This window comes from Salvelinus namaycush, chromosome 30 (assembly GCF_016432855.1).
Source record: "Salvelinus namaycush isolate Seneca chromosome 30, SaNama_1.0, whole genome shotgun sequence".
NCBI lineage: Eukaryota > Metazoa > Chordata > Actinopteri > Salmoniformes > Salmonidae > Salvelinus > Salvelinus namaycush.
In genome coordinates, this window is record NC_052336.1 from 34,522,852 (window position 1) to 34,546,761 (window position 23,910).

Sequence of the window (23,910 nt, forward strand, 5' to 3'; positions counted from 1 at the left end):
TGCAGCGCGATCTGCGTCAGAAATAGAACTGACTTCTATTTTAGCCCTTGGCAACGCAGACGCTCGTTGGCGCAATAATTGAATAACATGTATGTCTAAATTTATTTTGCAACACTTGCGCACGTGACACGAGCGGTGTAGTCAGCCTGTCAAATTGTTCCTCAGCTTGAAATGTTACGCCCTCTCATGCCGCCATCTTGAGCACCCACATTCCTCCCACGCCCCTTGTCTACGGAACGGTGTTCAGGTCGTTGCGTGTCAAAAAAGATACACATCGAATAACACTATTTGACACGTTAAATAAGCTTTTAATTTGACACGTCAAATAACACAGTTTAATTCTAGAATGTTCTGCTGGACTGCAACTTCTGGTATTAGCTAGGTAGCCACTTGCTGTTAGCCTATTAAAATGTAAAACTTCAGTTCATGAAAATAAATAGCTAGCCAGCTACTAAACCCTGTTGCCCAACGCTAACGTTATAAGCAGCCAGCTAGCTTCATGAGGCTCGACCGGACCGGGTTATGTGTTATGAAGCTAGCCACACTAACAAATGGGCACAATATTGGAATTTGCTGTTTGCCTTCAAAATAAAAGTACCTATTTAAAAGTGATGCAGAAGGTTACAATTGGTGGAATCATGCCACATTTAGACTAGATAATGTCAAACAATGTTGGAATGTGAAGCAATGAAATGGGGTATCAGTCTACTCGGTGACACCCACAGAACCCAACTGTGAAGAGTTTACGCAAATATTAGCGGTGTAGCTCTTATTGAGGTACCTTGACTGTGTGAAAGCACCTCCCGAGTCAGCCTATTGTGTGTATTGACATTCATATTGCACTGTACAGCTTTACCTAAGGATTGGGGATCAATGAAATGCGTTATCAGTCTACTCAATACCCAAGATATTTTTTCCCAAAGTCCTCAGAGTTATCAGACTCCAAAACATCCACGCAGTATTGTTTTTCCTCTGGAATAGTGTTCAATAGGTTGACAATAAATGTGGCTCAATTCACAGTTCTTTTAGAGTCCCACAATAAGAGCTACAACACTAATGTTCTCTGGGTGTCACTGAGTAGACTGATACCCCATGTCATTGATCCACAATCCATAGGTTAGGCTAGTGGTTACATCGTTGGGCCAGTAACCGAATGTTTGCTAGATCGAATCCCCGAGATGCCAAGGTAAAAAATCTGTCGTTCTGCCCCTGAACAAGGCAGTTAACCCACTGTTCATAGGCCGTCATTGTAAATAAGAATTTGTTCTTAACTGACTTGCCTAGTTAAATAAAGGTTATATATATATTATTATTTTTTATTTATAAAAATGCTGTACAGTGAAATAAGTATGCCCCTCATGCAATTCTAAAGTCTAATACGTCTAGTGTGATTTAAACAGATTTTTGTCAAATTAACAAATTGTATTTTGTTGATTTTATATAACATTTCAACCTCGTTTAGCATGATCTATTCAATTATGTCATAATTCTACTATTTGTATTCATTTGCATCACTGTCAATGACACTTATTTTGAAGGCTAACCGCAAAGTCCACTGTTGTGGCTATTCCTTATTGTGGCTAGCTTCAGTGATCAAATAAGAAAATGTGGGTTATTTTAGATGATGACACCAAGCTAGATAGTTAGCTTGCTAACTATAGCTACTGAAACAGAGTGTATTTTTGCTATGTTTTGGGGGAAGAACATTGTTTGCATCATGAGCTAGCTAGCTTTTTTTAATGACCAGCACTGTAGGTGCGCGTTTACCAGCATCATAGCATACGTATCATGAATCGTTGTGACATGAAATATGAGTGAAAGTATAATCAATGAGTAATAACTACGTAAAACATTTATGAACGCGTTAAATGTATGTGACGTGCAGTCATATTCAGGTCCTGATTGGTCAACAAGCTTATTTGTGTCTTTTTTGACATGCAAAGGCGGCGTTCCATACTTTTTTCTTTTTAAATGTTTTATTAACAACAAATCAATACAGAAAGTAAATGAGGGAACACAAGTATATATAGATTATATACAATGGACAATTGAGCTAGGGGGTACAATATCACATTACAATTACACAAGGACCTTAAGGGACATACATGCACTTACAATTCTAACAGCTTTTTTGTTAGTAGAGTATTTAACTGTCTTAAAATACAGTTCAATTTATTTTTGTAGGGTAAGAAAATGTGTTTTTTTTGTTTGTAAATTTACATTTGTGTATACTCGTCAGACGTCATCAGAAGTGTCCACTTAATTTAAGGGCTGAGGGGATAGGGTGTCTTAAGTGTTTGGAACGCCGCCGAAGTATACTAAGCAGTGGACACTATTTCCATTCTTTTTGGGCCCAAAATGCAATTCTTCAGAAAATGGGCGTGGCTTCAACGTTTTCAGATTTGAAGAAAATGGCGGAAAATATGGAGCCCGAAGTGTGATGGACGAGATCGGATACAAATTTATTGCTTTAACTAATTATGACATGTTGAGCAATGTAATAAAGTAATGATTTTTTTTAAATAACTTAAGCTACACGTAATGTTGGCTGACCATTTTTTGATTTCGCTAACCTTACACACCACAATGATTATCATTACAGCAGTACTAGGTACAGGTATGTTAGCTAGCTAACGTTACGTAACAGTTACCTAACGTCAGTTGGTTACTAATACATCGAACTTGCCAGTATATAAACTATATGATATCTAACTTAACAACCCAACGTTTATTAACTTGATTATTCAACTCATTCTTGTTAGGTATAGTGCGTTCTCAATGGACATAAATCGCGGTGTGCCAGAGCGCAGCATAACTGACGATTTTACGAATGCTCAACACCAGTTGAATATGTCCGGTGTCAGTAACCTTAGGAGGAAAAAAACGAATTACATTTTTTGCCAGCAGCACAGTTAGTCATCAACGCTCTGGATAACATGAAAACAGCCTGTCCAGCTCTGATAGGGTCAGTAAAATTGTCATTGAGATGTTCTATCATTTGTGTCGAAGTAGCTAACCATTTAGCTTGTTGTGATGGTCAGAATGCTCGGATCAATCCTACTCCTCCGCCAGAGCGCCCAATGTGCGCTCTGAACGCTCCAAGGGGGAAACGCTCTGAATTTATGAACGGACAATCTTTACGAACGCCAAGAGCGCACTCTGGCACTCCAGATTGAATTTACAAACACATGTAAAATGTATAGCTAGTAATTTGTTATGCTAACAAGCTAGCAAGAGGTTGCATAGCAACAGCATCAATTTCCGGTAGAAAGGCGTAGCTGTAGTATGCTCAACTGAAAGGATAACGTTATTTTACATTATACTAAAATGAACTCATTAAGTATGTAGTATACAGTTTGTTATTGTGGGTATTCGAACACAGCTTGTACTCTTTCTTCGTCATTGAATACATATCTCCGGCCATTTTTCACCATTTTAATTCTAACCACGCCCCAGAAATCTCAGAGTAACCAATGAAAAGTCTCAAACTGATGCACCAACGCGCCTGCTCTGTGGGCCATAAACACGTGGTTCTTGGCAATCCACGCAGACATTGGTTCAATAATGGCGGCTGATGGAGGTAGTTTTTCGTTGGGGCTACCCTGTGTTTTTTCTCCAAAGTCACGTCAATACCTTGCTTTATGTGCTCAGGATGGCAGACTTCGTATTTGGAACACAGATATTAAAACACTTAATCAAGAATACGTGCCTTCAGCACACTTGAGTGCAACTTGTACCTGCATATCTTGGGGACCATGCCGAAAGGCCAAGGTATGTGTCGGGGGAGGCATAGGCCCAGGCGTTCCTGCTAATAAAACAACTTTCTGATAACTTAATCAAATAAATGCATTTAGGATTACGTCATATCTACTTGTGATGGAATTAAACCTTAAGTTGTTTACAATTCTGTTAAGTGTGGTGTTGTATTTGCCACGTTTAGCTTGTTGAAACTAACGTTAGCTACCTCATGTCCTGCTGGACGCACATGTTTGTTGCACATGGTGGTAGCCCCAAATTGCCACGAGTTCCTTGAATGTGTCTTGATTCAGACTAAGAACAACTAATAAATTAAACAAATCCATATAGTAAGAAGTTGCATTTTCAAATACTAAACAATTGTAATTAGAGAACCGTAAAGGGTTAGTTGGCTAGATTAGAACAGCTAGCTAACGTTAGCTATCTATTCACCATGTGACGCAGATTTTGATTTCCAAATCCAATTTTGTAACGTTATTTTTCGTACCCCTCTAACGTATAACAACAATACACGACTGCGGAGTTGTTTGCTTAGTCTTATTTTTTATATCATTGGATTTTACCACCGTAATGTGTTTGTCTCGACCACGTTTACCATTAACTAGCTAACGTTTCCTATACGTGTCAGATAGGAAACACTTCACGCCACTTCGATACCGAAGTGACTTTTTAGGTTAGGATAATTTAAGCACCAGGTTAGGATAAATAACGTAGCAGGTTAGGAAACCGGTTGAAGTTAGGAAAGGGGGTAGGGTTATCGAAAAAGCTCGCCGTACCTGCTACGGAAATAACTTTAAATCGAAGAGTTCTGACGAGGGACACTTTTCACAAATCTGTAACCTTACTCCGTTTAATATGAATCTAGAAAACACCCTTTTTACTTTAAACGTGTAGCTAAGTAGGGGGATGGCTACTCAAGTGACATGGTTTGAAGTGTCAACAATAAGAAACAGTTTTGACAAATTAGTGATTTTGCAGTTCTGTTGTGGTCTAGTTACTATGATTTCGGCTTCCTGTCAATGCAAGGGTTACCTGTAAGCGATGTCGACTATGAGTATTTCATGGCTCCTAACACCCATGAAGCCCCGCCTCAAACTTCCATTTGACAGCTCTGCAAGCCTTCAATGTCAAAATAAGTTTGATACTCACCAAAATATGGAATTTCCTCGAGCAACTATCAACATTTACTCCTGTTACAACTGACATGTACTTACAAAAACAAAAAAAAGTCTAGATACACATTTACAAGCAACCGATAAAGGACGTTTCAGCACCCACAATGTAAATCAGTCACCATGCACAGGTCAAATCAAATTCTACTGGTCCTATGCTTGTGGTTAGCAGATGTTAATGCGAGTGTAGCGAAATGCATATCTAACATTCCCTAACAACTATCTAATACAGACAAATATAAAGGGGTGAATGAGAATATGTACCTATAAGTATATGGATGAGCGATGGCTGAGCGGCATAGGCAAGGTGCAGTAGATGGTATAAAATACAGTATATACATGTAATGTAAGATATGTAAACATTGTTAATGTGGCATTGTTTAAAGTGACTAGTGATCCATTTATTAAAGTGTCCTGTGATTGGGTCTCAATGTAGGCAGCATCCTCTGAGTTAGTGATTGCTGTTTAGCAGTCTGATGGCCTTGCTATAGAAGCTGTTTTTCAGTCTCTGTCCCAGCTTTGATGCACCTGTACTGACCTGGCCATCTGGATGGCAGTGGCTCGGGTGGTTGTTGTCCTTTATCTTTTTGGCCTTCCTGTGACATCGGGTGCTGTAGGTTTCATGGAGGGCAGGTAGTTTGACCCCGGTGATGTGTTGTGCAGACCGCACCACCCGCTGGAGAGCTTTGCGGTTGAGGGAGGTGCAGTTGCCATACCAGGCTGTGATACAGCAAGGCAGGAAGTTTGTCAGGGTTTTTAAATGTTACATTTTTTTATTCAACCTTTTATTTAACTAGGCAAGTCAGTTAAGAACACATTCTTATTTACAATGATGGCCTATGAACAGTTGGTTAACTACCTTGTTCAGGGGCAGAACTAGAGATTTTTACGTTGTCAGCTTTGGGATTTGATCTAGCAACCTTTCGGTTACTGGCCCAACACTCTAACCATTAGGCTACCTGCTGCCCCGTTTTGGTTGACAAGCCAAATTCCTTCAGTGTCCCGAGGTTGATGAGGCGATATTGCGCCATCTTTATGAGAATGTCTGTGTTGGTGGACCATTTCAGTTTGTCCGTGATGTGTATGCCGAGGAACTTACAACTTTCCACTTTTTCCACTGCTGTCCCTTTGATAGGATAGGGGGGTGTTCCCTCTGCTTTTTCCTGAAGTCCACGATCATCTGCTTTGTTTTGTTGACGTTGAGTGGGAGGTTGGTCAGAAGTCTACAATGGCTCAATACATTGGAAGCACCGAATGCTTTTTATTTTCTTAGTTGCTTGTACATTTATATTTTAGACATTTTTTGGAAGTACATACGGGTAGTAACAGGAGTAAATTTAGGTTGTTGCTCAGTGAAATTTCATATTTTGAGTAACACATTTATTTTGTTTAATGGGAGTAAGAACCAGAGCTTCTCGCATACTCATCATCAACATTTCTAATGCACAGATACTGGGGTAGATTCTACCCAAAGTCACTCAACAATCTATATCCCTCTGGTTACATGACCAGCAAAACAGCTCAAGTGTTGCACCAAGGAAAATTAACGGTGTCCTTAGTTTTATCAGTCAGTTAAAAATGTGAATTTAATAGTTAATATTGACTAATGAGTATTTGTATTACAGGAGGGCCCTCAACGGAAGAAGAGGAAATCGGACGCAGGACAGGTGGAGAATCAGGTGGACCTGTTGGCTCTGGGCACGGCTGCGGGCAGCGTTATCATCTACAGCACAGTGAAGGGAGCACTGCACTGTACACTGGTAAGGAGTGGGATGTGGTGCCACCGTCTCTGACCATTTGGGCAGTACCAAAAATCATACAATTGAGGACTTCTATTAGACCATATTGACTAGTAAAATAAAAAATGTTGCTTGCGTAATAGAACAAAATGGTCGGAAGTGGTACTTTTTAGGTTTGGACGATGACCAGATTGTCAAAACTTCATATCGACCTTGTTCCATACTGGGATATTTGGTAACACCGCCACTGAACATAAGGGGTGCTGTTTTCAACCCATACTTATACTCTGTAATCCGACATGTTAGCAATGCCAAAATCCCATAGAGAATGTTAAATAAATGCCAATGAATGCATTGCTAACATTTTTTACGTTTTCTGGCCTAAACTATAAAATTCACAACAATGCTAGTTTCCTGAATGCACAAAACAAATATTAGCTGGTAAGGCTCTTAATCCAGCAAGGCACCTAGTGTTGTTACCTAGCGAATGCTTGATTTTGGAAGAAGCCAACCCCATAGCTAGGTACCTATCTACAAAATTTGCTAACCAAGTGCACAACTGCAGAGCATTTGACACATTTTAGACACTTAATTTAGTAGTTGTAAGATATATGTAGCTTGCAAACATTTAGTTGGGAATTCCATGTTGTAATTAGATCACCTGGTGCTGTACAACAGTGAGCGACTCACAAAGCTCCCGACTCTCGTAGTTGTGTGATTGTAAACAAACACCACTTGACTGGATTACCGTAATCTTCATAATGTGACAGGTGAAATGAAGAACATTATGTGCATCTCCTAACGTATTGCACTGCAGGTACTTACTTAAAAAGTAGCTACAAATATTCACATTTATTAAACTTAAACCATCCTGTGGCTTTTTCTAAATACCAGGAGATATGGTATGCTACCCAAGCCTAGTACTTTATTCTATGTACTATAATATGCTGCCGTAACATGTCATTCCACAATAATGTTTTTACCCTCAATCGTGCATATCGGATACCATGAAATTAGTGAAACATCTGATACTGTTTTTATTCCAATTGTGAACCCTATGAATAATTTCTCAATGTTCTATCACAGTATCAAAGATCATAGTTGACCTCTGCTCTTTCCCAGGACGGAGGTCACAGTGGCGGGGTGAACTGTGTGCAGTGGCACCCTGAGGACTGCCTGCTGTACAGTGGCTCAGACGACACGCGCATCGTAGAGTGGGACCTACAAACGGGCAAGGCGCGCTGGTGGGTACCGGTGGTGGGGGAAATCAAATGTCCCTTTAAAACTGTGGTTTAAACCAGAAAGCGTATTCTCTGCGACAGTCCTCCATGGCTCAGCAGTAACACCTTCTGTGGTGATGAAAGGTCGGTTTTGCACCGCGTATTTCTCTCGCTGTAGGAATGTGTTACATTCACAATCCAATGTGCATTTCAAGTCTGATGGCGCGTCTACCTGATTTACATTTTTAAGTAGGTAGCCAGACTTCCATGAGCATACTCTAACAACTGGCAAAGTAATTCAAAGCCTATACTTAATCACTCAAGATGCAACTTTTCAGTGTTGCCTTTTTTGCCATGTTATGTTAACTTAATATGGATAGGGGGCAGCATTTTCACGTTTGGATGAAAAGCGTGCCTGGAGTTAAGGGCCTGCTACTCAGTCCCAGTTGCTAATATATGCATATTATTAGTGGGATAAAAAGGCCTTTTGGTGAAAGCACAACATATCATGTTAGGTCAGCAACTAGTCACAGAAAGCATACTGCCATTTTCCAACCAAAGAGGAGTCACAAAAAGCAGAAATAGAGAACATCAATCACTAACCTTTGATATTCTTCATCAGATGACACACCCGGGACAACATGTTACATAATACAAGTATGTTTTGTTCGATCAAGTTCATATTTATATCCAAAAACCTCAGTTTACATTTGGCATTGCCTCTAAAACATCCTGTGAATTTGCACAGAGCCACATCAATTTACAGAAATACTCATAATAAACTTAGATAAAAGATACAAGTATTATGCACAGAATTAAAAATATACTACTCCTTAATGCAACCGCTTTGTCAGATTTCAAAAAAGCTTTACGGAAAAAAGCAAACCGTGCAATCTGAGTACGGCGCTCAGAGCCCAAAACAAGCCAAACATATACCCGCCATGTTGCGGAATCAACAGAAGTCAGAAATAGCATTATAAATATTCACTTACCTTTGATCTTCATCAGAATGCACTCCCAGGAATCCCAGTTCCACAAATGTTTGTTTAGTTCGATAAATTCCCATTTATGTCCAAATACGTCCTTGTTGTTCGCTCCTTGAGTTCACAAATCCAAATTCATGACGTGGCATCACTAGGTCCAGACGATAAGTCAAAAAGTTCCATTAGTCCGTAGAAACATATCAAACGATGTATAGAATCAATCTTTAGGATGTTTTTAACAAATCTTCAATGTTCTAACCGGAGAATTCCTTTGTCTTTAGAATTGCAATGGAACGCAGGTCGCTCTCACGTGAACGCGCGTGGTCAGCTCATGCCAGTCTGGCAGACCTCTGACTCATTCAGCTCCCATTCCCCCCTCATTTACTGTGAAGCATCAAACAATGTTCTAAAGACTGACATCTAGTGGAAGCCTTAGGAAGTGCAATATGACCCCATAGACACTGTATATTCGATAGGCGATGAGTTGAAAAACTACAAACCTCAGATTTCCCACTTCCTGGTTGGATTTTTCTCAGGTTTTTGCCTGCCATATGAGTTATGTTATACTCACATCATTCAAACAGTTTTAGAAACTTCAGTGTTTTCTATTCAAATCTACTAATAATATGCATATATTTTCAACTGGGCCTGAGTAGCATGCAGTTTACTCTGGGAACACTTTTCATCCAAACGTGAAAATGCTGCCCCCTATCCCAAAGAAGTTTTACAACAAAATCCGTCAATCCCATAGTAGAATAGTTGACTTATTTAACTATTTGCCTTATTGTGTGTTCTGTGAGAAATATTCTTCTCGAGGCGCATTCAAGAGCCATAGGGAGGGAAACGTGTATTAGATTAAAATAAAGTCTGTAATTATTCCTGTATAGTAATAACAATCAGGATGTTGTGTCAATGGGGAAATGCAGTATATTTTATAGCTACTATGCTCCATCAGTTGCATACAGCTGATTCTTATTGCTATAGAACATTTATTAATATAGACCAGTGGTCTCCAACACTGGTCCTGGAGCACTACCATCCTGTAGGTTTTCATTCCAACCCTAATCTAGCGCACATGGTTCTATTAATTAGCTGTTTGATAAGATGAATCAGGTTAGTTACAACTATGTTTGGGGTGAACCTACAGAAGGGTAGCTCTCCAGTAACAGGGTTGGAGAGCCCTGCTATAGACCCTCATATTTAACTCTGGACCCTGAAAAAAGTTCCACATCTTTTTTTCATCCCAACTCTGTAATCAGGGACTGATTTTAGACCTTGGATACCAGGTGGGTGCAATTAATTATCAGGTAGAACCAAAAACCAGAATTTTCTGGGCCTCGTAGGGTAAGCGTTAAATACCCCTGATATAGACTTCATAGGCTATATACATGGTCCAATATGTTAAAAGCCATTGTTATTAGTCTCATTTTTGGAGGTGGAAATTGTATTTTACATGGTGTCAGTGTTTTATTTTCATTCAGTTGGGAGTAGAATGAATGTCCCTCTAATAAGTCACCAGAACTGAGCTTCTCAGATCCTGGGGAGGACCCCAGACCCCTTAAGCAAGGAGACTGGAATTGGATTAACTCTGTTAAATGTACATATGATCCTCTTTCCCGAAAAGCACAATGATGACGTTCTTGCATGAAAGGGGGAGTCAACTTGGCCCCAGACAATCGATCTGAGATTGAACTAAGTTTCAGTCATCGGATATTCCCCCCCCCCCCCCCCTCGCACTGTAAGAATGTTTAAGAAAATGTTTGGAGATGAGTGAAATGGTTGGCATTTTGGTTTTCTTATATTTTACAGAAGGCCCATAATTTTTTCTTCTCCACAGTAAGTGGAAAGCTGATCGTGCCTCAGTGACCAGTCTGTGTGTGAGTCCGGATGGCAAGCTGCTGCTCTCAGCGGGACATACCATCAAGATGTGGGACCTCGAGACCAAGGAGGTGTACCGGGTAAAAGGCACTGCTTGGTCAATCTGATGTCTGCATTGGCCGTGCATCATTTACGGTCATACGGCCTCTGCAGAAGTCAGGGTGTTCATACTACTACTACTTGTCAAGGAAGCGTGTTTGTACAGGACCTCCCGTCCACACCTACTGTCAACCAATCATGTCAATATGGAGCCCTCTGCATTGTTATAACATTTGAGGCGCTCAGCCATGGGGTTTGGAGCTTGATTTGACCTCACACCCTCCATACAAAGCCTCGTACCACATTTTATGATCAAGCATAAATTTAGCTTTTAGTAAGTGGGTCCTGCCCAGACCACATACGCAGCAGTTCCGTGGTCGACTTTCACATGAATTTGTCACGCTATTATGCAGGGTAGCTGACAGGCCTAAGGTCCTTACACTTATATTTCCATGTAGCAGGTGCATTTACACACTTGTAACAGTCAAATTCAAACTGAGATCCATAAGCATGAGTAATTGGGTCGTGTTCAGTTGTCACCAAATGGAAGAAAAAAAGTAAGCAGCTCAGGTGTGGTACCTGGACAATGCCAATAAGAGGACCACCTCTTCGTCAGCCTTTTTCATTGTGTGCCCTAATGAACACGAGCCAGTTCAGTGATTAACCTCAGACTCCCCTATCTTTGGATCAAGTTGTTTTCTCAACTTACACCTCCCACCTGTCTTCTCCCTCCTCCATCAGAAGTTCACAGGTCACTCCACAGCTGTGACTACCCTGCGCTTCGCCACCACGCGTCCCCCGGATAGTAACGGCCTCTACTTCCTCTCCGGCGCGGCCCAGGACAGACTCCTCAGCGTGTGGTGAGTACGGAACGCCACAGCGCTTCTCTCAATAGACCCACAATACACAGGGGTTGTTTTATTGTGTTGCATGTGATATGAAGTGTCGTGTCAAAGTTTCTTACAAAATACAACAATAAACAGACCTGTCATTTGTCTTGACAGCCTGATTGAATAAAGAACAAACATTTTGATTTCTAGTGTTCACTTGCTATCAATAACTCAAGGTTAAATGAACAAAGCAAAGCCAACTGGTTTGTCTTTGGGCTGACTCGTGTGCTGTGTATATGCTACATATTCATGTCCGTCTATCCACCCACCCCTCAGGCAAGTCCGGGAGGACGGCAAGGACAAGAACTCGGTGGTGTCCTTCAACCTGACGGACGAGCCTCACCACATAGACCTCCTCACCTCCAGCAGCAAGGACGAGGTGAGACGACTGGAGGTTATTTGGAGTAGTGTGCCAGTTTTGCCTAAACAAGTGCCAGCTGAAGTTAGCCAAACATTCCCAGTGATAAACAGTATCGCGCTTAGGAGCACTGGCTGTGGAGGGCTCTCGTTTTATCTCGCTGTGCAAATCTCTCCCATCGTCAGCACGGTGTGATCTGGCCAAATGACTAAGATGAGACCTAAGGGGACAAATTAACCTATCATTTGTTATAGGGGAGGTGGTGGTTGACCAAGCTCTCTTGTGCCTCCCTTGGTTCAAGACATTCCTTAACTGGGTGTGCAGGTTGTCTAAGACAATGGTGTGGGGGCTGATTTGGGATTGGACCGCTAAGACACATGCCTAATCCAATTTCTCCTTCTCTTAGGCGGTGAGGCTAGCGGTGGTATGTAAAGACGGCCAGCTTCATCTCTTTGAGCATCTTTTGAACGGGTGAGTCTAAAAACCCTCATCCTCGTGTTCAAGTTGAATTACTGGCACATATTACCCTGTCACTGGGCAAGGCACTGTCTCTCTTATGGCACTGAGTCTTATATCTGGCAGGGGAAGAGTGAACGAGTCCATATTCATCCCAGTCATCTCTATTCAGTGAGGGAAAAGGCTGGTTCATGCTATGGGCACAGACTTACGACAATTGGCAATTTTAGTAGTGTTGTAGGGTGAAGGGAACAATCTATCACTCTTGAATCCCATCAAGTGGCGACCAAACCATTACTTAAATACACCTTATTTTTATTGAACCTTTATTTAACTAGGTAAGTCAGTTAAGAACATTCTTATTTACAATGACAGCCAAACCCCGACGACGCTGGGCCGCCCTATTCACAATCACGGTCGGTTGTGATACAGCCTGGATTTGAACCAGGGTGTCTGTAGTGAAGCCTCTATCACTGAGATGCAGTGCCTTAGACCGCTGTGCCACCCGGGAGCCCACAGTATTCACACAGCGGGTGTTTTTCATTGATCAAGCTTAATTTAACATTATCTGTGCAGTATTTATAAATTATTATATAGTACTGACAACTGATACATTGTTCTAGTTCTGTAATTATAGTGTTGGTACACATTACATGGTACACTTCTTTGATACCTATGTCATGTTCATTAATGAAAATAATTGTTTCCTCTGTAGGCCCTGTAAGAAGCCCCTGTCCCCGTTGTGTACAGTGCAGATGACTGGGGTGGAGGACAGCCCCGTCCCCGTTCCCCTGTTGGCCGTGGCCCTCACCCCAGACAACCACAGCCTGCTGCTGGCCTACGGCAACCACTTGCAGCCTGTCATGGAGAGAGTGGTGAGTTCAATTCAATACATGTGTTGTTTACTCCAGTGCGCAATTATTCTAACCTTTCAACGACTTTCACAGTTGAACATTCTAGCTAATAAATGGTTATTTTAAATCTAGGCTGATGACAAAACTCTAGCAATGTCCCTGACTTGAGCGTCATATTGGCTTTTCAATATACAGGTAACACTTTAGGAATGTTTTTGGTTTGTATACTTCGCCACACATTTTTAGGTTAGAGGCAAAGTGTGAGTACGTAGACCTGACGGAATGTTCTGCAGAATGCTTCCTGTGGGGTTAAATGCAGACGACACATTTCAATAGAATGTGTTCAGTTGTTCAACTGACTAGGTATCCCCCTGTCCCTTCCTGCCATTACGCACAGACATTCTGTCTTACTTCTTCATACTACTGACCGAGTATCGTTTCACTCCTTCCTTGCGGCTAGTGCTATCCTGTGCCTCACCCAGTCAACGGAGGAGTGAATACGTTGTAACACAGCAGAGATCATTATAAAAATGTATAGTGCTTTATATTTCAATTATTTTTACTGTAACTGACTGTCCCCTCCCTTCCCCCCTCCTTAAGGAGGTGAATACGGCAGAGAGACATGTTTGCCTGACCCGTGATGTCCGCACCACCCTCTCCCTCAACATGGAAACCACCGTCTCCAAGGTAATTCCCAGCGGCGGCCATTTAGTTTAATTTACTGTTCTGAGCAACTGAACCAGTGGTATGACACACTACTGTTGCGTTGCTCAATTAACTTAGTGAAAATATCAGCATGAGTTTAAACACATCCCTGAAAGCTTGCTTTGTTATTTTCCAATGTACATGTTGATTGGGGAATGGGTCATTGAAGTTGAGTGGTTTGTTTGGTTAAAAATGGAAAAACAGTCACATACTCTCTTGTTGCAGGTGAAAACCCCAGTAGGTAACGCCAAGAGCAAAGTTCTAGTCCCTGGACTTCCCGGTCACCAAGCACCGGTCAAAGGAGCCCTGGGATCCGAGAAGAGAAAGGGCACAGATGCCAAAGAGGTATATTGTCTTGCATAAACCTCAACCAAGACCAACTAGGCCTTTCAAGGTTTAACACGGAGTGTTTCTTGCTCAAAAATACATGGGTCCAACTTGCCCCTCAACTGTTGGCGATAGCCATAAAAACCTTGACGAAAGATTAATATTTGAAGTCATCTCTAAAACCCAGAACTTAAATCTTGTGTAATTGTGTCAGATGCTCGATAAAGTTCCGGGGGAAGGCGTCTGAAGGTACTAGAACGAGAAGCGGAAGCAGGGCGGTAGCTCCATCGTGTATCTTTGCAAGTCTATGGGCCCCCACTTTCAGAAAATCGAAAGATGCAAACACCTGCGGAATTGTGATTTGTGCTAATGATCGCCGAGGATAAATCTGCACACGACAGCAGTTCCTTCTTAAAGCATCTGCATACTTCAGTTGGGCTGGCGCCTAACCAAACGAGTGGGATCGCATACTCCGTTAAGAACTGCGCTTTGGAAAAACTAGAAAAATAGCGGTGACGGTATGGTTTGTCCATTTGAGACGCCGTAGCCAGTATACACCTCCTCAAAATAGTCAGAATTCACTCAAGAAATCTCATTCATTGACATTTTTGCCAAGGAGATCATAGTCGCGGAATTTTACTTTTAACTAAAAATGTTTGCAGTATTTTTCAATGTGAAAATTTGCGTTGAAACGAGTCTTTTTGTTGAGTGACAACTTCATTAAGAATCGCTGATGTTTACCAATCACCGACTTAATCTAGCTTTTTAACCTACTGACTTCAGTTTGCCTCCAGAACAAATTGTGCCCGAACAGCTAAAAAAACAACTCACTGAAGTCCAAAATGGACAATGCCAATGTAATTTTCAGCCTCTTTGGTTCTGAAATCGGCATCACCCACTAATTGTCATTTTGAATGTTTGAGCATGTAATGTATCAATATTTATCTTTTACAAATGAGTTATGACATAGCCAATGAATATATAGCACGACTTTGGATTTCACCCGCATCTCAAAATCAAATGGATTGGAAGTTTAGTGAGCTTCTGTTCTCCTGCTTTGGCTATGCGGTGTGCCTTCTGAAGTGAATGCTGAAGGCGTATGAAGTGCATGCATATCGATAAATATAAGGCAATTGAATAGGCAGGCCCTGAAACAGAGCCCCATTTTCAGAATTTTCACTTCGTCTGGAAGTTTGCTGCCAAATGAGTTGTTTTACTCACAGATATAATTCAAACAGTTTTAGAAAGTAGAGTGTTTTCTATCCAATAGTAATAATAATATGCATATTGTATGATCTAGAATAGAGTACGAGGCCGTTTAAATTGGGCACGATTTTTTCCAACGTGAAAATAACGCCCCCCCTATTGACAAGAAGTTTTAAGCCCAATTTCATTTTTGGATATAAAAAAATCAGCTGTTTTTAATATTTCAACCAAATTATTAGGTCATAACTTTGGTTTAGAATAAATTGATTTATTAACAATCATGTGCAAGTTCCCACTAGCGGCCAACTTCAAAACTCCTCAAACTGTGGTGTGAGTCTACCTTCAAACACGGTCTATAACCAGAGGAGTTGTGTAAGGTAGCTTCTGGTAAAATACCTTTTTTAAACAGCCCATAGACAACAATAACCTAGTAAACTAACTTAGGTTGTCACTCACCTATGTCATTCAAGCCATTTTAGCATTTGAATGCGGAATGTGCCCCGCAGATGTGTAAGCTCAGGAACAGGCATCCTACGTTGTTAGGCAGTGTGCGAAGCTGGGCTACTGATATCCCCTGGGGTTGTTTGGCAGGCAAAATTTTACTTGTGGCGCAATGGCTGTCAACAGATGCATTATGAATCTCTTTTTCTGACCACCACATTCTACATTTCGATTGGTTTGTGTATATTTAATCATTTGAATCGGCGACCGGTGAGTAGTTGCATCCCTAATATATTCCTTAAGACTTTCTATTTTTTTATCCAACGGGACTTAGTAATGCGTACGTACATTTTACGCACGGGTGATCCCGTCAATTTAACCAGCTATACTGGCGTTGCAAGCACCATGCTCTACCAACTGCACTACTGAGGACCTGTTTGTTTCATCAGGCATGGTAGAATTGTCACTCTGTCAGTAGTAAATGCAATCAGTCACCATGCGAAAGTGTCTGTTCACTCGCTTAAGGGTGAACGCTGTCCTGTGACTTACCCAGTCAATGGATGAGTGAATACATTGTAGCACAGCAAAAACAATACTATATTGCTCTTCCCTCATATCTGTTAGCTGCAGACTGCTGCCGTGTTGCCACCCTCATTTAACTACGTTTACTCTCCCTGCCACTCATCCTTTTCTTCTTCAGATGTCAATAGAGGAGCGACTGGGCAAGATTAAGATGTCACCTGAGAAGGGTGTCAAGGGGGCCCCTTCTTTGCAGACGGACAACTATGCGGTGCTGCTGGTGCAGGGCCTGGAGAGCAAGGACATCAACATCCTCAATGTGAGTGTACCCTTTTCTTTGTGTATACAGTTGAAGTCAGAAGTTTACATACACCTTAGCCAAATACATTTCAACTCAGTTTTTCACAATTCCTGACTTTTAGTCTTAGTCGCAGGTCAGTTAGGGTCACTACTTTATTTTAATGTGAAATGTCAGAATAATAGTAGTGACTTATTTCAGCTTTTATTTATTTCATCACATTCCCAGTGGGTCAGAAGTTTACATGCACTCAATTAGTGTTTGGTAGCATTGCCTTTAAATTGTTTAATTTGGGTCAAATGTTTCAGGTAGCCTTCCACAAGCTTCCCACAATAAGTTGGGTGAATTTTGGCCCATTCCTCCTGACAGAGCTGGTGTAACTGAGTCAGGTTTGTAGGCCTCCTTGCTCACTCACGCTTTTTCAGTTCTGCCCACAAATTTTCTATGGGATTGAGGTCAGGACTTGGTGATGGCCACTCCAATACCTTGACTTTGTTGTCCTTAAGCCATTTTGCCACAACTTTGGAAGTATGCTTGGGATCATTGTTCATTTGGAAGACCTATTTGCGACCAAGCTTTAACTTCCTGATTGATGTCTTGAGATGTTGCTTCAGTATATCCACCAAATTTTCCTCTTCATGCAATCTATTTTGTGAAGTGTACCAGTCCCTCCTGCAGCAAAGCACCCCCACAACATGATGCTGCCACCCACGTGCTTCACGATTGGGATGGTGTTCTTCAGCTTGCAAGCCTCCCCCTTTTTTCACCTAACATAACGGTGATCATTATGGTCAAACAGTTCTATTTTTGTTTCATCAGACCAGAGGACATTCCTCAAGTACGATTTTCCCCATGTGCAGTTGCAAACCGTAGTCTGGCTTTTTTATGGACGTTTTGGAGCAGTGGCTTCTTCCTTGCTGAGCGGCCTTTCAGGTTATGTCGATATAGGACTCGTTTTACTATGGATAAAGATTTTTTTTATACCCGTTTCCTCCGTCTTCACAATGTCCTTTGCTGTTCTGGGATTGATTTGCACTTTTCGCACCAATAAGTTCTAGGAGACAGAACACCTCTTTCCTGAAGGGTATGACAGCTGCGTGGTCCCATGGTATTTATACTTTTGTACTATTGTTTGTACAGATGAACGTGTTACCTTCAGGAATTTGGAAATTGCTCCCAAGGATCAATCAGACTTGTGGAGGTCTACAATTTTGTTTCTGAAGTTTTGGCTGATTTCTTTTGATTTTCCCTCGATGTCAAGCTAAGAGGCACTGAGTTTGAAGGTAGGCCTTGAAATACATCCACAGGTACACCTCCAATTGACTCAAATAATGTCAATTAGCCTATCAGAAGCTTCTAATGCCATGATGACATTTTCTGGAATTTTCCAAGCTGTGTAAAGGCACAGTCAACTTAGTGTATGTAAACTTCTGACCCACTGGAATTGTGATACAGGGAATTATAAGTGAAAAAATTGTTGGAAAAATGACTTGCGTCATGCACAAAGTAGATGTTCTAACCGACTTGCCAAAACTATAGTTTGTTAACAAGAAATTTGTGGAATTGTTGAAAGTTTTAATGAGTCCAATCTAAGTGTATGTAAACTTCCGACTTCAACTGTATATGGGCTACCGTAAGTCACTAGCTATACACACTGCCATACGTTCTCTTTTGGTTTGTCTGCACCCATGTGGAAGTCTAATTAGCATAATACAATAATCCCATACAAATCTGTCAGTTTAAGCTAGTGATCTGAGTTTGTAGCTTCCGAACGGATGTAGAAAATAGTAAAATGAAAGAACCCTTGAATGAGTGTTTTTAAACTTTTGGCCTTTACTCTACATGTTGGTAGTTTTGCTCAATCAAATTTATTTATGAAGCCGTTCTTTCATCAGCTGATGTCACAAAGGGCTGTACAGAAACTCAGCCTATAACCCCAAACAGCAAGAAATGCAGGTGTAGAAGCACGGTGTCTAGGTAAAACTCCCTAGAAAGGGTAAAACCTTGAGGGGTGGCCAGTCCTTTTCTGGCTGTGCCTGGTGGAGATTATAACAGAACATGGCCAAGATGTTCATAGATAACCAGCAGGGTCTAATAATAATCAGTGGAGTGGGTGCAACAGGTCAGCACCTCAGGAGTAAATGTGTTGGTTTTTCATAGTCGGTCATTGAGAGTATCTCTACCGCTTCTGTTGTCTCTGTTGAAAACAGCAGGTCTGGGACATGTAGCATGTCCGGTGAACAGGCCAGGGTTCCATAGCCGCAGGCAGAACAGTTGAAACTGGAACAGCAGCACGGCTAGGTGGACCCCGGACAGCAAGGAGTCATCAGGCCAGGTTGTCCTGAGGCATAGTCCTATGTCCTCAGAAAAAGATTTAGAGAGCATACTTAAATTCACTCCGGATAAGACAGGAGAAATACTCCAGATATAACACTGACCCTAGCACCCCGACGCCCAAATTAATGTAGCATAAAGACAAAGCTGAGACCGGAGGGGTTGGGTATTACAGACCACTCTAGGACTCACACAAGACTGGTATGAAGACCCCCGGTACCAGTCAAACATTAATGGGAGTATACAGTATATGGAGACTGTTTAGTGACCAAAATAAGTGGTAAATACATGTCCAATTCCAATGTGTCCTGACCTTCTCTCAGATATTGGCTAGATTTTTTTGGGGGGGTGATGTGCTGTCTGTTCCATGTAGTGAATCTGTTACTCAATGCTTTTGGCAGTAAGGACAAATACATTTTTTAAATCAAGTGTATGTATGTTTTAAAATTCATTATCAAGTAACATGATCCTTTGTTTGACCTTAAAACAATTCCTTAAATCATTGGACAGTAAGATCCAAGACATCTCTGACTCCTTATTGTAATTGACATCAATTTAGAATTTACATTCTTAATAGCGCTTAACTATTGGTCTCTTCTGACATTGGTCTCTCCTCCGCCCCACAGAAAGTGTTTCACACCCGGAAGGACAACTTGATAAAGAAAACAGTTGCACTGTTACCACTCCCTGCCGTCTTGCCATTGGTGGAGGAGATCACCAAGAGAATGCAAGGGCATCCATACACGTAAGTGAACACCTTCGAATCAGATATGGTCCGATTTCAATATCAGCATTCACATGATGAATTTTAATATTTCTCTACATTGATGCAAAAATTAAGAGTATCAATTTTGTGCTGAAAAATGTATTTTTTTGAGTCAGGAATTAATCTGTAATACCATTTACCATTTTGTTCCGTGTCTTTAGCTTAACATCAATATTACCTTTTTGGGCCGTTTTAGTCAAATCAATTGGCGGTCATTTCTAAATCCCCTGATCTTGTTGCCTAAACTGCACCCTTAACTCCTCTCCTCTCTTCCCTTTTGCACTACAGGGCAGTGCTGATGGTGCGATGGCTCAAGGCTGTTCTCATGCAGCACACCTCCTACTTAGCCTCTGTGAGTTTATCTATGGGTGTCTTCGTGTAGCGCCTTCAAGCTTCAGGTCTAAAACATGGCTTGATCAGCAGAATGAATAGCAGCAATACTGTTACTCTGCAGGTAGCCTAGTGGTTACAATGTCGGGCCAGTAACAAAGGTTGCTGGATCGAATACCCGAGCTGACAAGGTACAAATCTGTCTTTCTGCCCTTGAATAAGGCAGGTAACCCACTGTTCCCCGGTAGGCCATCAATGTAAATAAGAATTTGTTCTTAACTGACTTGCCTAGTTAAAGGTTACATAAAAATAAAAAAAAATAATAAAAAAAACAGTATCCCTCAAATCATCGGGGAGTTGAGTCTTGAGTTTTGAATTCCTTGCTCTTGAGAAATTAGTTATACTGAGATTGTTATTGATAGAATGACCGGGCCAACATTTAATCTTCATTTAAACAAATCCAAGGAATAATGCTTTCATAAATACTGATTTATATGTGTTTCAATCCTCTGTACCAGTTGCCAGACCTGGTGTTTCAGCTGGGAGTGCTGTACCACGTGATTGAGAGTAGAGTCAAGATGTTCCACAAGCTGTCCAAGCTGCACGGCAAGCTCTATCTGCTCATGACACAGGTACGTCTCAGCAGTTGTAGCAAAATAGTTAAGATTTCACAAATGTATTATTTGATTGTCAGTGCCATTCCCATTACTCTACATACAGATGGGTCCCGAAACTAGGCCCACTTATTCAAGGGCTGTGATTGATTGACCAGTTCATTCAGGTGCGTTAATGCTGGAATAACCCAAATAAGTGGAACTGGTTGGGGATACTCGAGTAGAGGTTTGGTGAAACTGTTTGAGATGGATGATTAGACAGTGAAGCGACTACTACCCTGTATCAAAAGTGACTGACCCTTTGATGGCCACGATGTTGATAGTACAGCAACAGTGAAAAGAGAGCCTTTCTCTGTGTTTGTGCCTTTTGTCCCTACCAAACCCTGGTTCTCAGAATAACATTTTTTTTATATATATTTTTTTAAAGTTTGTTGGACAGATCTGGTGTGCCAGTAGGATTGGGCAATGTCAATATTTGGCCTTTTGTGATTATGTACCCATAAAACATTTTCTGAAAGAACTTCACTGGACTGTATGTAAACTGGAAACCGTATCCTGAAACTGCATTTATTGCACCCGGGGATTTTAACAAAGCTAACCTGAGAACGAGACATCCTAATTTCGATCAGCATATCGAATGCGTGACACGGGCTGCTAGGATTCTGGATCATTGCTACTTGAACTTCCGCGATGCATACAAAGCCCTCCCCCTGCCCTTCCTTCGGCAAATCTGACCATGACTCCATTTTGTGGCGGGGTCTACAGTCAATCACGGATTACAAAAAGAAAACCAGCCCCGTTGCCAACATCGTCTTGCTCCCAGACATATTTAAACAACTTCTTTGCTCGCTTTGAGGACAATACAGTGCCACTGACAAAGCCCAATGGGCTCTCCTACGTGGCCAACGTGAGTAAAACATTTAAACGTGTTAACCCTCGCAAGGCTGCCAGCACAGACGGCATCCCCAGCCGCGTCCTCAGAGCACGCGCAGACCAGCTGGCTAGTGTGTTTACGGACTTATTCAATCAATCTCTCATTCTGTTGTCCCCACATGCTTCAAGATGGCCACCATTGTTCCTGTTACCAAGAAAGCTAAGGTAACTGAACTAAATGACTATCACCCCATTGTACTCACTTCTGTCATCATGAAGACCCTGGGTCTCAAACCCGCCTTGTGCAACTGAGCTTTCTGACCGTCCGCCCCCAGGTGGTGAAGGTAGGAAACATATCCACCCTGCTGATCCTCAACACTGGCGCCCCACAAGGGTGCGTTCTTAGCCCTCTCCTGTACTCCCTGTTCACCCATGACTGCGTGGCCATGCACGCTTCCAACTCAAATCATCAAGTTTGGCGACACTACAGTGGTCGGCTTGATTACGAACGACGAGACAGCCTACAGAGAAGGTGAGGGACCTCGGTGTTTTGTCAGGAAAATAACCTCATTCAACGTCAACACAACAAAGATATTATCGTGGACTTCAGGAAAACGCAGAGGGAGCACCCCCCCAGTCCACATCGACGGGACAGTAGTGAAGTTAAGTTCCTCGGCATATACATCACGCAGCAGCGCCTCTACAACCTCAGGAGGCTGAAGAAATTCGGCTTGTCACCAAAAGCACTCACAAACTTTTACAGGTACACATTCGAGAGCATCCTGTCGGGCTGTATCACCGCCTCGTACGGCAACTGCACCACCCTCAACCGCAAGGCTCTCCAGAGGGTGGTGCGGTCTGCACAATGCATCACCAGGGCAAACTACCTGCCCTCCAGGACACCTACAGCACCCAATGTCACAGGAAGGCCAAAAGGATCATCAAGGACAACAACCACCCGAGCCACTGCCTGTTCATCCAGAAGGCATGGTCAGTACAGGTGCATCAAAGCTGGGACCGAGAGACTGAAACTGCTTTTAGGCCGTCAGACTGTTAAACAGCCATCACTAACAGACTCAAATCTCTGGCCACTTAAATAAAGGTATCACTAGTCACTTTAAAAAACGCCACTTTAATAATGTTTACATATCCTACATTTCCCATCTCATATACATATGCTGCTCTATACCATCTACTTGCCTATGCCGCACGGCCGTTGCTCATCCATATATTTATATGTACATATTCTTATTCATCCTGTACATTTCTGTGTATTAGGTAGTGGTTGTGAATTTGTTAGATTACTTGTTAGTTATTACTGCATTGTCTAAACTAGAAGCACAAGCATTTCGCTAGACTCGCATTAACATCTACTAACCATGTGTATGTGACTAAGAAAATTTGATATGCTCGGAGTCTCAAAATTGAGCTCAGGTGCATCCAGTTTCCATTGATCATCAATGAAGTTTAAGTAACTTGATTGGAGTCGACCTGTGGTACATATCGATTGGACATGATTTGGAAAGGTGGAGATGGGAGAACGTTCCAGAAGGACGACATCTCTGCAGCACTCCTACATTCAGTCCTTTATGGTAGTAGCCAGACTGAAGCCACTCAGTAAAAAACACATGACAGCCTGCTCTGAGTTTGCCGGTTGGCACCTAAAGGACGCTGACCATGAGAAACAAGATTCTCTGGTCTGATGAAACCAAGATTGAACTCGCCTGAATGCCAAGCGTCACGTCTGAAGGAAACCTGGCACCGTCCCTAAGGTGAAGCGTGGTGGTTCATCTTCCAACAGGACAACGACCCTAAGCACACATTTCGGAGAAGTCTGTGTCCTGGCCTTGGACCCGATCAAACATCTGGGAAGACCTGCAAATAGCTGTGCAGCAATGCTCCCCATCCAACCTGACCGAGCTTGAGAGGGTCTGCAGAGAAAAATGGGAAACTCCCCAAATACAGGTGTGCCGAGTTTGTAGTGTCAAACCCAAGAAGACGCAAGGCTGTAATCACTGCCAATGGTGCTTCAACAAAGTACTGAGTAATGGGTCTGACTACTTATGTAACTATTTCAGTTACTACATTTGTAAACATTTCTGAAACCCTGTTTTAGCTATTATGGGGTATTGTGTGTGAATTGAGGTGAAAA

The 23,910-nt window shown here is 41.9% G+C and overlaps 1 protein-coding gene across 2 annotated transcripts in view; it reads left to right on the forward strand.

The window, feature by feature from the left end:
- The first annotated feature begins 3,541 nt into the window (after positions 1–3,541).
- Positions 3,542–23,910, forward strand: part of wdr43 (WD repeat domain 43) — a 30,432-nt gene continuing 10,063 nt past the window's right edge. For both annotated transcript variants that reach the window (XM_038969272.1, XM_038969273.1), the window contains exons 1-14: positions 3,542–3,771; positions 6,554–6,688; positions 7,790–7,911; positions 10,708–10,828; positions 11,529–11,647; positions 11,954–12,056; positions 12,442–12,506; positions 13,207–13,366; positions 13,946–14,032; positions 14,276–14,395; positions 16,725–16,862; positions 19,802–19,920; positions 20,230–20,293; positions 20,790–20,903. In XM_038969272.1, the coding sequence (XP_038825200.1) occupies positions 3,565–3,771; positions 6,554–6,688; positions 7,790–7,911; positions 10,708–10,828; positions 11,529–11,647; positions 11,954–12,056; positions 12,442–12,506; positions 13,207–13,366; positions 13,946–14,032; positions 14,276–14,395; positions 16,725–16,862; positions 19,802–19,920; positions 20,230–20,293; positions 20,790–20,903 (1,674 nt within the window). In that variant the 5' untranslated portion in view covers positions 3,542–3,564. The remainder of the gene's footprint in view (positions 3,772–6,553; positions 6,689–7,789; positions 7,912–10,707; positions 10,829–11,528; positions 11,648–11,953; positions 12,057–12,441; positions 12,507–13,206; positions 13,367–13,945; positions 14,033–14,275; positions 14,396–16,724; positions 16,863–19,801; positions 19,921–20,229; positions 20,294–20,789; positions 20,904–23,910) is intronic.